Genomic DNA, 12,421 nt, shown 5'->3' with positions numbered 1-12,421 from the left:
CGAGAAACTAGATGGGCCTTGAAGAAAGGCTTCCAAACATCACATTTATAACTCATGGTCATGTGACTTAATGGGTGCCTCAGGTCCATAAAGTCAAGACAAGCCACATTTCTGTTCAGTGTTTGATTTCAGTGCCCTCTTTATTGGATTAATGAACTGTAAGGAACTAGGTAGAAGAAATGTCAGTCAGCGGGGTGAGATTGCGAGTTCCATGACGCTTCCAGCATTCCGGATGGCTACATCTGCAGGATGTGTACCCGATGGCAGCTCCTCACAGACTGAGTGGTTTGGTTGGAGTAGCAGTTGGATGCACTTAAGAGCATGCACTTGGCGGACAGTGTCATAGACAGGAGTTATAGAGACATGGTCACACCCAAAGTGCAGGCATACAGATGGGTGACCGCTAGAAAGGGCAGGCAGTCAGTGCTGGAATAACCCGCAGCTGTCCCCCTCTCTAACAAGTATAACGTTTTGAATACTGTTTGGGGGGGGGGGGCCCTATCGGAGGAAAACAACAGCGGCCAGAGCAGTGGCACCATGGCTGGATCTGTTGTTCAGCGGGGAGGATCAAAGTGCAGAAGAGCAATTGTCATAAGGGACTCCATAGTTAGGGACACAGATAGGCGCTTCTGTGGTCATGAAAAATGCTCCAGGATGGTTTATTGCCTCTCTGGTGCCAGGGTCCGGGATGTCACTGAACGGCTGCAGGGTATCCTGAAGGGGGAGAATAATGAGGCACAGGGCATGGTACATGTTGGTACCATTGACATAGGTAGAAAGAGGGGTGAGGTCTTGCATCAAGAATTCAGGGAGTTAGGCAATGGACTAAAGAGACAATCTCTGGATTACTCCCAGTGCCACGTGCTAGTGAGTATAGGAATAGGAGAATAGCACAGATGAATGTGTGGTTTAAGAGTTGGTGCAGGAGGGAGGGTTTTAGATTCCTGGACCATTTGGACCATTTCTGAGGAAGATGGGATCTGTACAAGCAGGACAGCCAACATCTAAACCAGAGCGGGACTAACATCCTTGCTGGCGGGTTTGCTAGTGCTGTTGGGAAGAGGTTAAACTAGTTTGGCAGGGGGAGGAGACGCAGACTGATAGCACAATAGGGATTCAGTACAATGTAGAAAAGCAATCAGGTCAGAGGGAATACAGCGGTAGTGAGTTTCAAGGGAGTAAAACAAGGCTGGATAGCCTCTATTTTAATGGCAGGAATATTAAAGGTGAAAGGAGATGAGTTAAGGGGGATGATTGACACTTGTAATTACGATATAATAGCTCTCACAGAGACATGGTTGAGTGAGGGGCAGGATTGGCAGCTCAACATCCCGGGATATAGAATCTTCAGGCAAGTCAGAGGAGGGGGTAAAAAAGGAGGAGGCGTCGCATTATTAATTAAGGAAGCAGTTACTGCAGGAAGGAGAGATTATATCTTGGAGGGGGCATCAAATGAAGCTTTGTGGGTAGAGTTTAGGAATAAAAAAGAGACAGCTACGTTGCTAAATGTTTATTATAGACCTCCAGATAGTCAGCGGGAAATTGAGGAGCACATATCATAGATCATAGAATTTACAGTGCAGAAGGAGGCCAGTCAGCCCATCGAGTCTGCACCGGCTCTTGGAAAGAGCACCCGACCCAAGGTCAACACCGCCACCCTATCCCCATAACCCAGTAACCCCACCCAACACTAAGGGCAATTTTGGACACTAAGGGCAATTTATCATGGCCAATCCACCTAACCTGCACATCTTTGGACTGTGGGAGGAAACCGGAGCACCCGGAGGAAAGCCACGCACACACGGGGAGGATGTACAGACTCCGCACAGACAGTGACCCAAGCTGGAATCGAACCTGGGACCCTGGAGCTGTGAAGCAATTGTGCTATCCACAAGGCTACCGTGCTGCCCCTGTGCGCAATTGTGCGCAATTCGCAGAAGGGTGTAAAAATAATAAGAGGGTAATTATATTAGGTGATTTCAACTTTTCCAAAATTAATTGGGATAGCCATCATGTTAAAGGCTTGGATTTAGTAGAGTTCTTAAAATGTATACAGGAGAACTTTTAGCTCAATTTGTATAGGATCCAACAAGGGATGGTGCAGTGCTGGACCTAATTCTTGGGAATGAAGCCAAACAGGTGGTTGATGTGTTGGTGAGGGAGCATTTTAGTTCAATTTAAATTTGTTATGGACAAAGCAATAGACAAGTTACAAACCAAGGTTTTGGATTGGGGGACAGTTGATTTTAACAAAATAAGTCAGGATCTGGAAAGAGTTACTTGTGGGGAAACCTACAGAAGAGCAGTGGGGGACATTCAAATATGAAATGGGGAGGGTACAGGCCCAATATGTTTCCTCTAGTGTAATAGGAAGGTGTAACAAACCCAGAGAACCATGGATGACCAGGGACATTCAGGATACGATGAGAAGGAAAAGAGAGGCTTTTAACACGTACAAGGGGAGCAGGTCTGCAGAGACATTATAGGAGTACAGAAAGTGCAGGATGGAGCTTAAGAAATCAATTAGGAGAGCAAAGAGGGGAATGAGAAAGCTCTGGCTGGTAAAAAAATAGGGAAAATCCCAAGATATTCTATAAGTATATGAATGGGAAGGGGATAACCAGGGAAAGAGTAGGACCCATTAAGGATCAAGGGGGAAATCTGTGGGTGGAGCCAGAGGACATTGGTAGGGCGTTGAACAAATATTTCACATCTGTCTTCACCCAAGAGAATGAGGAGGAGAGAGACTATGAGGTTCTTGACCAAATTGTCACAGGGAGTGACAAGGTATTGGATGTATTGGTGGGCTTAGAAGTGGACAAATCTACAGGTCCGGATGAATTGTATCCCAGGATGCTGTGGGAGGCAAGGAGGAGATTGCCGGGGCTCTGACCCAAATTTTTAATTCCTGTCTGGCCACGGGGGAGGTACCAGAGGACTGTAGAATAGCTAATGTGGTCCCACTATTTAAGAAAGGTTGTAGATACAAGCCAGGGAACTACAGGCCAGTGAGTCTCACGTCAGTGGTTGGGAAACTACTGGAGAAGATTCTGAAGGAGAGAATCTATCTCCACTTGGAGAGGCAAGATTTGACCAGGGATAGTCAGCATGGCGTTGTCAGTGGGAGGTCATACCTAACAAATATGATTAAATGTTTTGAGCATGTAACCAAGTGTATAGATGTTGATGTAGTTTACGTGGATTTCAGCAAAGCCTTTGACAAGGTCCGACATGAGAGACTTATTAAGAAGGCAAATGCACATGGGACACAGGGTGATTTGATAAGGTGGATTCATAATCGGCTTAACGGTTGGAGACGGAGGGTGATGTTTGAGGGCTGCATTAGTGTCTGGAAGGCAGTGTCCAGTGGCGTACCCCAGGGATACGTGCTAGGGCCCCAATTGTTTGCCGTTTATATAAATGACATAGATGACTATGTGAGGGGTATGATCAGGGTTTGCGGATGACACAAAGATTGGCCGCGTGGTTAACAGTGCGGTTGAGTGTCTTGGGTTACAGGAAGATATAGAGGGGATGGTCAAATAGGCAGATAAGTGGCAGATGGAATTTAATCCTGAAAAATGTGAGGTGGTACACTTTGGAAGGAGTAATTTGACAAGGAAGTATACTATGAAAGGTCTGACACTGGGAAATTCCAAAGAATAAAGGGATCTTGGTGTGTTTGTCCATGGATCTCTGAAGGCAGAAGGGCAGGTTAATAGGGTGGTGAAAAAGATATATGGGACACTTGCCTTTATCAATCGGGGCATAGATCACAAAAGCAGGGAGGTCATGATGGAACTGTGTAGAACTTTGGTGAGGCCACAGCTGGAGTACTGTGCGCAATTCTGGTCACCCCATTATAGGGAGGATCTGATTGCACTGGACGAGGTGAAGAGAAGATTCACCCGGATGTTGCCTGGGATGGAACATTTAAGTTATAATGAGAGGTTGGATAGGCTTGGGTTGTTTTCTCTGGAGCAGAGAAGACTGAGGTGTGACCTGATTGAGGTGTACAGTATTATGAGGGGCATGGACAGGGTGGATAGGGAACAGCTGTTCCCCTTAGTTGAAGGGTCAGTTACCAGGGGCACAAGTTCAAAGTGAGGTGTGGAAGGTTTAGGGGGGATTTGAGGAAAAGTGTTTTTACCCAGAGAGTGGTGACAGTGTGGAATGTGCTGCCTGGGAGGGTGGTGGAGGTGGGATGCCTTACAACCTTTAAAAGGTACCTGGATGAGTACTTAGCACGCCATAACATTCAAGGCTATGGGCCAAGTGCTGGCAAGTGGCATTAGGTGGGCATCTGGGCCTTTCATGCGTTGGTGCATACTCGGTGGACTGGAGGGCATATTCTGCACTGTAGCATTCTGTTATTCCACCATAACATTCAAGTTAAGCACAGAAACTGGCTATTCAGCGCAGCTAGTCTATGCTAGCATTTATGCTTGACACAAACCTCCTCTCACCCAACTTATCGCACCCTATCAGCTATCTGTTGGAGGTGGGGCAGTGAGTGGTTCTGATTGAATGTTCAGTACACCAGAATGTAACTGGCCTGAACTCCCTTTGTGTTCTAATGCTCCAGAATGGCCACAGTTGTCCCAGTAACAGGGCTGAGTTAGATAGGCTGCATATATCCTTCCTGGTCTGTGCATGTGCGGCTATGCTGTTTGAGAATGAAGCAATAAATATTTTCCTACAAAACAAATGTAGTCCCTGGAAATCCAAAATAAAAAGGGAAAACCCTGGAAATACTCGGCAGGTTTCGGATCACCGGCCACTCCCTCAGGTCGGCCATTTTCACCTTCTTCCTTTGACAATTCGCTGTTAGATCAGCACTGGATTGTAAAAAGGAGCAAGTTCAACATCGGACATTTTGGCCACATCTTGTATATCCTATCGAGTGAGTGTGCGAGAAAACACGTGGTGGTGAAAGCACATCTGTATGCAACAGCTGTCAGAGGGTGGATCCTCAAACCACTAGAATTTGAGTCACCCAATAATTTGAGCAGGGAGATTTATGTTTGAATGGGCAGGCGGCATTAATGCAGGTCTTTGAGGTAATTAATGTGGCCCCCACCCGGTGTAAAACACGTCCATCCATTTTATATCCTATTGGAATTACTGGAATATAACTCGGGCAGATTCTACACCGGGTTTAACCAGGTTACCTGTTCAGTGTCAGCAGGTTCTAAACCACCCGCACTTCCTACTATTCAACACCTGTTTGGAGTGGGCACTGAGCGGTGATCTGTAGAAAAGCCCCTGGCTTTAGAATACTCGGGGCCTGAAATTCCAATAATGGGTGAGTCTCACACCCACTCTCCCATGCCAGTCTATGTACCGTTGCTCTGTCTATAGTCAATTGATGATCCAAGCCAGGTGGTGAAATATGAAACTGAGTACTACTCCCTTTTATTGAGTGTTTATTTATTTACAGAATGCAGTATTTTTAAAATAAATTTAGAATACCCAATTATTATTATTTTTTTCCAATGAAGGGGCAATTTAGCGTAGCCAATCCACCTGACCTGCACATCTTTGGGGTGAAACCCACGCAGACACAGGGGACAGAATGCGGTATTACATACATCTGTCTCCTACCTACCATCCCAGTGTCCCAGCATTCTCTCTTTATATGTGCTCTAGGTAGTTAAATAGAAACAATGGCTGCCTTGTGCGTCTGAGCAATAGAATTAACATACCATTAACATCAATTACAATGATAGTTACTGGGATGAAACTGAAATAGACGCTGCCAGATCATCTGTCTGGTATTCATCGAAACTCTGTGTATGATAATAAAACCTATAGAATACTTGGTCCTATACGAGGCTGAATTCTTCACAGAATTGTAGAATTCTACAGCGCAGAATTGGGCATTTGATCCATCATGTCTGCACAGGCTCTTCAAACAAGTGCCATTGCCCTGCCATTTCCCCTTACCCCTGTACATTGTTTCTATTCACTAATATTAATATGTAATATGAGGAGGAGTTCAAAGTTCAGCTATAAAGGTGCACGTTTGTATAATTTTAACTAATCCTGCAGATGTATCGATGGTTGATCAGAATTGGTGAGCCGGCAGACGTGAGCTGACTTGTGTTGCTAATTGTTGTTCTCTTTATTTGGCTCTGAATATGGCGGTCAATATGGTCGCCTTCCTAAATGCTAATTACGTTTTGCTCTAGAGTCGCCAGGTATCTCTCGATACCGCCACAAGGTTCAAACCGAATACAGATCAAAGACTCAATACACCAGTTAGTTAGTTCAAAATCAAATGCTTATTTATTTACACACACAGTTAAATATACTCATGCACAAATACTACAGACTAAACTATCGCTACTGCCAAAGCCTATACTTAGCTTTGGGCGCCCACTCAGTCAGAGGAACAATGGTCGTTGTTTGGTTCTGAGGCTGCTGGAGTCAAAGTGGTGAAGGGGAACAGCTAAGGTCGTCCGTCTGGTAGCGAGCGTTGACCTTGGACTTACTTGCTTCTGGTGCAGCTGTTGGGCAGGTCTCTCCTCGGTGAGAGCCGGAGCCTCCATCTTATACCCAAAAGGGGCTTTGCGCGCTTTTGGGCGGGCCTTGAACTTGGCCCCAATTAATTGGGCCGTTTCTCGATCATTCCTATCGATTTCCTCCAATAAAGAGGTGGGTGCCCTGATGGCTGGGGGTGACCTAGGTGGCCATTGGCCTGCTTTGTTCTGGTCTCCTCTGGCGCCAGGTTGTCTGCCTTAGTATCGGTTACTTAAATGTTACTATTTTGTTCCCGGAGATGGGCCATTAGTATGCTAATGGGCCTACAGTTTTGGTCTTGTCTGGGAGCTGCGGCTCAAATATGCAGACAAACCCAGAACCTGCTTGTTTTCTCAGTATTGACCATTTTCCCTGCAATCTTTGCAAAGTGTCCATTTTGTAATCGGGAAGTGGTCATCCCAGATGGCTACACTTGTTACAGAGCTCACTTGTTCCCTCTGCAGGTGTGATCGAACGCTGGGAGCTGATCCAAGCCCAGGCTCTCAACAAGGAGCTGAGGATGAAACAGAACCTTCAGCAATGGCAGCAGTTCAACTCCGACTTGGACAGCATCTGGGAGTGGCTGAGTGAGACTGAGGAAGAGCTGGAGCATCTCGACAGGCTGGAGACCAGCACAGACATCCAGACCATAGAACTGCGCATTAAAAAGCTCAAAGTATGTGCCAACTTTCTCCTCATGGGCTAGAGACCTATCAATTCCCGCCATCACCAAAACTGCCTTCATCCTCCACTTCCTTAATAGCGTCCGTCTCTGCCCTTACCTCAGTTCATCTGCTGATAAAACCCTTCTCCTCCTAGATTCAACTATTCTAATACTCTCATAGCCAATCTCCCACTTTGCAGCCTCCACATGCTTCAATTCAGTCATAACTTTGCAGCCTCTATACCAACTCACACATGTCGCATTCGACCCATCATCCCTGTGCTTGCTGACCTGTAATGGTTCTTTTTCCAGCAATTCCTGGATATTGTTTTAAAAAGCTCCTCATCCTGTTCAATTCCACCCCCTCCCCCCCATCCCGATTTCATACTACCCTGGCTGTGGCAACATCTCCCAGCCCTCCAAGACCGCTTCCAATTCAGGCCTCTTGCACATCCCCAGCTCCCTTTGTTCCACTATTGACTCTGCATAACTCGGCGCACACCCCACATTTCAGGAATTTGAGTGTGAAAGTCAGCAGGTCCGTGTACTCTGAATCTCCATCAGAATGTGAGAGCTGAGCTTAGGAGGTGGTATTGTCGCCTTGTTTTCGAGTACGTAGAGAACTCAGGTTCGATCCTGGCCCTGGGTCACTCTCTGTGTTTGCACATTCTCCCCATGTCTGCGTGGGTTTCACTCTCACAACCCAAAGATGTGCAAGTTAGGTGGATTGGCCACACAAAATTGCCCTTAATTGGAAAAAAAATAATTGGGTATTCTACATTTATTTATAAAAGGAAAAATTTTCATATAACCCCTGTAGTCCAGGTCTCATTTTTGTTTTTAGCTTTAAATTGGCATGGCCACAGATCAGTCCTAATGAGTGGAATGCAATTTTCAAAGACCTCTATCCAGAAAATGGTGAATGCATCCAATAGTCCAACCAACACAATAATTAATATTTTAGATGCCATTGAATATTAAATTTGTATCAATATGAAGTTCCACATCGACTTGTATGATGAGATTATTGATTAGAGCACACTTGAGACCCCTTTTGACTAATCAGCACCAAAGAATCATTCAGTAGTTAGTCAATCAGTTGGATTGTAATTTACCATGAGGGGGTTTGCAACACTTTTCCTGGAGGTGAATTGTATTTCCATGCAATTTGGATTGGCTTAAGGTTTGGAGTTGCTGGGAGAGGCAAAACAGAGATGCTGCTCCCAGTGGAAGGAAAGTGTGATTGTGGAGTAACCCATTTACATTGGCCATTTCAGTCATGTTAAATTCAAACAATTATAAATTGCATTTATAAAGCGGGTAATGTACAAAAACGGCCCAGTGTTCTTCACCGAGATGCAGATGAAAACAAAATGGATGCTGAGCCAAAGTGGGGGGGAGCCAAAAGCTCTGGACAAAGGGATGAGTTTGAAGGAGAGTCTGATATTTGGGAAGCAGAGAACTAGAGGAACTGGGGAACACAAAACTGAAACATTCAGCAATTCTGGTCGGAGGGTGGTAATAACAATGTGACATTGCTTAGTTTGCTTCGGCAGATTCCATTATAAATGTTGACATATCGATGGTGAAAGGTGACAGAGGAGATGTGTGCAGATGTAAAATGTTTAAGATTAAATAGCTGTATATTTTATTCCCTCTCCCAGCCGTTAGAAGGAATTTAGACTATGGAATGCTTCCATCCTCCATTCATTCAGCAGACTGATGAATGGCAGTCGCCTGTTCTAGAGATGGGCGTGGCCACTTTCAGGTTGTTTCCTTGTGTTTCTTCCAGGAGCTGCAAAAGGCAGTCGATAACCGCAAAGCCATCATCCTGTCCATAAACCTGTGCAGCACCGAGTTCACCCAGTCGGACACGGGTGATGTGCTGGAGCTCCGGGATCGCTTGAGTCAGATGAACAAGCGGTGGGACCGAGTTGGTAGCCTGTTGGGGAATTGGCGTTGCGCTCTCCAGGATGCCCTCATGCAATGCCACGTGAGTAATGCCGTGGGGCCTCCCTCATAGAGCTTTCTAGCAAAGTTGTACCTCTTCTTTTCTGGACCAAAAGAAGGTGTGTGACTATTAAGAGCATCAAACAGTTTTGTTTAACCCAACAGATCCAATCTACAGATCCCAAGGAGTTCATCATACTTGCTTCAAAGTAACAGTCTTAATTGTCAAACAAGTGCTGCGTGAGCTCTGAATGGACGTAGCTCATTAATCCCTTGTGTTATGCACTTGAGTAATAAAGGAAAGAAACAACTTTGCCTTTCTGTAACAATTTTCATGACCACAGGATGTCCCAGAGCGCTTTGCAGCCAATGTAATAGCTTTGAAGTGTAGTCACTGTCGCAATGTAGGGAAATACAGCACTCAGTTTCTGCATAGTGAGCCCACAGACACAACAATAAATGGTCAGATAACCTTTATCATTATTGTTGGTTGAGGAAATAATGTTTGTCAGGGATCTGGGATACAGTGCAGTAGATTATTTTTTTGTATTCACCTCCGAGGACTGACAGGACCTGGTTTTAACATCCTGCTGAAAAATTGCACCTCTGACAGTGCTGCACTCTCTCAGCACTGTACTGGGAGTATCAGCATTGATGATGTGCTCAAGTATGTAGCGCATGGCCAGAAACTCTGTGATTCAGGTGCATTAGCACTGAGCTGAGGCCGATGCCTTGAGAAGCAGGTCACTGTCATTCCTTCCATGTGAACTTCCCGATGGTTGGAATTGGCGGATCCATCGTAATCCATCTTGAGGTTGGCTTTCCCTTTACCTGTGTCTGCAGGATTTCCACGAGATGAGCCACGGCCTACTGCTCTGGCTGGAGAATATAGACAGAAGGAGGAACGAAATTCTCCCCATCGACCCCAATCTGGATTCGGACACGTTGCAGGACCATCACAAGACATTGATGGTGAGAGCTACATTGGAATCTCGATCTCCATTATTTATTTCTGTTACATGCGATGGATCGATTTAACTCAATTGTGTCCGGTATCACTGGAGAGGTGACTAAGGAGGGTAGATGATGTTCAGGGTGGAGGGATAGAGGATAATGCAAAAGTTCCCTAAAATTTGGCCCCAATTTCTCCTTCAAGTAAGGGTTGATTCTCAGCAACAAACCTGAAACACACATAGAACACCATCAGATATCCCATTCACGCCCAACATTAGACCTTACCCATTGTTAATATCAGAATACGGTGGGTGCTGGCCACCTTCCCTTTATGCCACTATTAGCAACCTCTTCAGTCCTTAATGTCACCATTGACACTCCCTTTTCTTGTCCATGACATAATTGTCAATCTCTCCTTAACTTTGACCTATCTCTGACCTTCTATTCCACCCCACCTCCATCGCTCCCCTCTCCAACTATATAATTTGTTACATCTCTACTCTTTAGTTCTGAAGAAGTCATATGGATTCGAAACATTGGGCGTGATCCAACGGCAATGCTGCACCTGAAAAGCATCTCACCGCAGTGCAGTGTGTCCGATAGAAGCCGGGAGACCCCGCTCCCGGGATCTACCCGGCTTGCAATGCCTTTTGAGATCTAACGCGGTCACGCAAGACTTTGCGATGTAAACCCTGCCCATTGTGGGCGGGATGACCTTTTAGCAAATCTGCATATTAGAGCGAGACAGCTAGTCTCACTTTAATATGCGACATTTTGAGGTACCCAAGGTGTTGGGATCTATCTCATTCGCCTTGAAGACCTCCGGCAAGTGCCGTTCAGTACTGGCCTCCACAAATGGGGACCAGATGGAACGACACTCGTGGAGGTCATCCAGGGAATCGGAGGCCCCAAGGTGAATGCCTTTTGGGCAGGGTAGTGTCCTGGCACTACTGGTGCCATATGGGCACCCTGGCACTGCCAACCTGGCATTTTTTGTGTGCTGGTGATTGGGCCAGGGGGCCTGGCAGGACTGTTGGGGGGGGGGGGCACAGGTGTCGTGCTGGGGTGTTAACAATGGCATCCCGATCTTTCGCTATACTGAGGAGTTCCAGCGAGTGGAGCCGCTTGTAGAAAATGGGCGTCGGCTGCGAGTCCCCCGCTGAGGCCCCTTGTTTTACGCGAGTAGCGTTTTATAGTCATGTGTTTCTTGCCGCTATGTGTGCCGGGAAACACGCGGCTAAACTCACTCCCTATGAGACTTTGTTCCCATTTAGATGAATCGCGCTCATTAACTCTCTCTCTTCACAGCCAAACTTGCTGAGTTTATGCAGAGTTTTCTGTGTTTATATTGATAGCTTAATCTGTTTTGAAAAATCACTTCTCATGTAACACAGCCAATCTCAATTATTGCCTCATATATCCTCATTCTCAGCAGTTCCCTCACTCCTCTTCCCTCCCCCCCCCCCTCCCCTTTCTCAGGCCATAGCGATCAGGAGTGAGACCCCAGCTGAACACTTTCCTGCTCTCCCCACTGCCTTCTCTCTAACCCTGGGGAACTGTGGCCACATGCAGTGCTCCAGCCAGCTAACCCGACACGAACACAGGGTCGAACCTGGAACCACGTCACCTAGCCATTGGCAGAGCCCGTTTTTTAAATTCAAATTTCACTGCGATCTTCCTCATATGCGCACTAGATGGCACTGTATCTTCCTGCGTGAGAAACTGAATACAGAGATTGTTAGGCAGAGAGAATCCTCTCACTGGAGCACTAGTGCCGCCTCTCCATCTGGGACATTTCTCACTGACATGTGCAGTTTCTGGACGGGATTTACCGTGCAGCCCGCCATGTGTTTTTCGGCAGAGGAGGCGGCCTGTCAGCAGGAATTTCCGGTTCCGCTATTGTCAGCGTATTTCCCATTGACTGCATCTCTTGCCACCGGGAAACCTGTGCGCCGTCGGTGGGATCGGAATATCCCGCTGTCGTGAACAGCTGGTAAATCCCGCCCTCTGTCTGTTGTATGCTGTTTATGCTCTCTATTCAGTGCTTCCTCCCTCTGTTTCCCTTTCTGTAGGAGAGGGAGGAGGTGCAGGAGAGGCATTGTTGTGCTAGGAAGGTGGTTGGTATGAAGGGGAAGTTAGGGAAGCGATAGAGAGTGGAAGGAGTGAGGAGAGGATTGGGTGGGGGGGGGGGGGGGGGCGGGGTGCTGTTCCACTGTGGTGGGTTAACATCCATTTCACTGCATTCAGACTCTCAACAGGTGCTGACACAATAAATCAGGATTGTTGTTTTGAGTTATGGGTGAGTCAGTTTTACTCCCACAATCAACAAAG

General features: G+C 46.5%; 1 protein-coding gene across 13 annotated transcripts in view; it reads left to right on the top strand.

Annotated features, from left to right (window-relative positions):
• The window catches only part of syne1b (spectrin repeat containing, nuclear envelope 1b), a 669,902-nt gene that overhangs the window by 631,437 nt on the left and 26,044 nt on the right, over nucleotides 1–12,421 (top strand). For all 13 annotated transcript variants that reach the window (XM_072505314.1, XM_072505250.1, XM_072505295.1 and 10 more), the window contains 3 exons: nucleotides 6,987–7,198; nucleotides 8,979–9,179; nucleotides 9,980–10,108. In XM_072505314.1, the coding sequence (XP_072361415.1) occupies nucleotides 6,987–7,198; nucleotides 8,979–9,179; nucleotides 9,980–10,108 (542 nt within the window). The remainder of the gene's footprint in view (nucleotides 1–6,986; nucleotides 7,199–8,978; nucleotides 9,180–9,979; nucleotides 10,109–12,421) is intronic.

The sequence above is a fragment of the Scyliorhinus torazame genome, chromosome 1 (assembly GCF_047496885.1).
Source record: "Scyliorhinus torazame isolate Kashiwa2021f chromosome 1, sScyTor2.1, whole genome shotgun sequence".
NCBI classification, from domain to species: Eukaryota; Metazoa; Chordata; class Chondrichthyes; order Carcharhiniformes; family Scyliorhinidae; genus Scyliorhinus; species Scyliorhinus torazame.
This window is presented reverse-complemented; position numbering and strand designations above follow the sequence as displayed.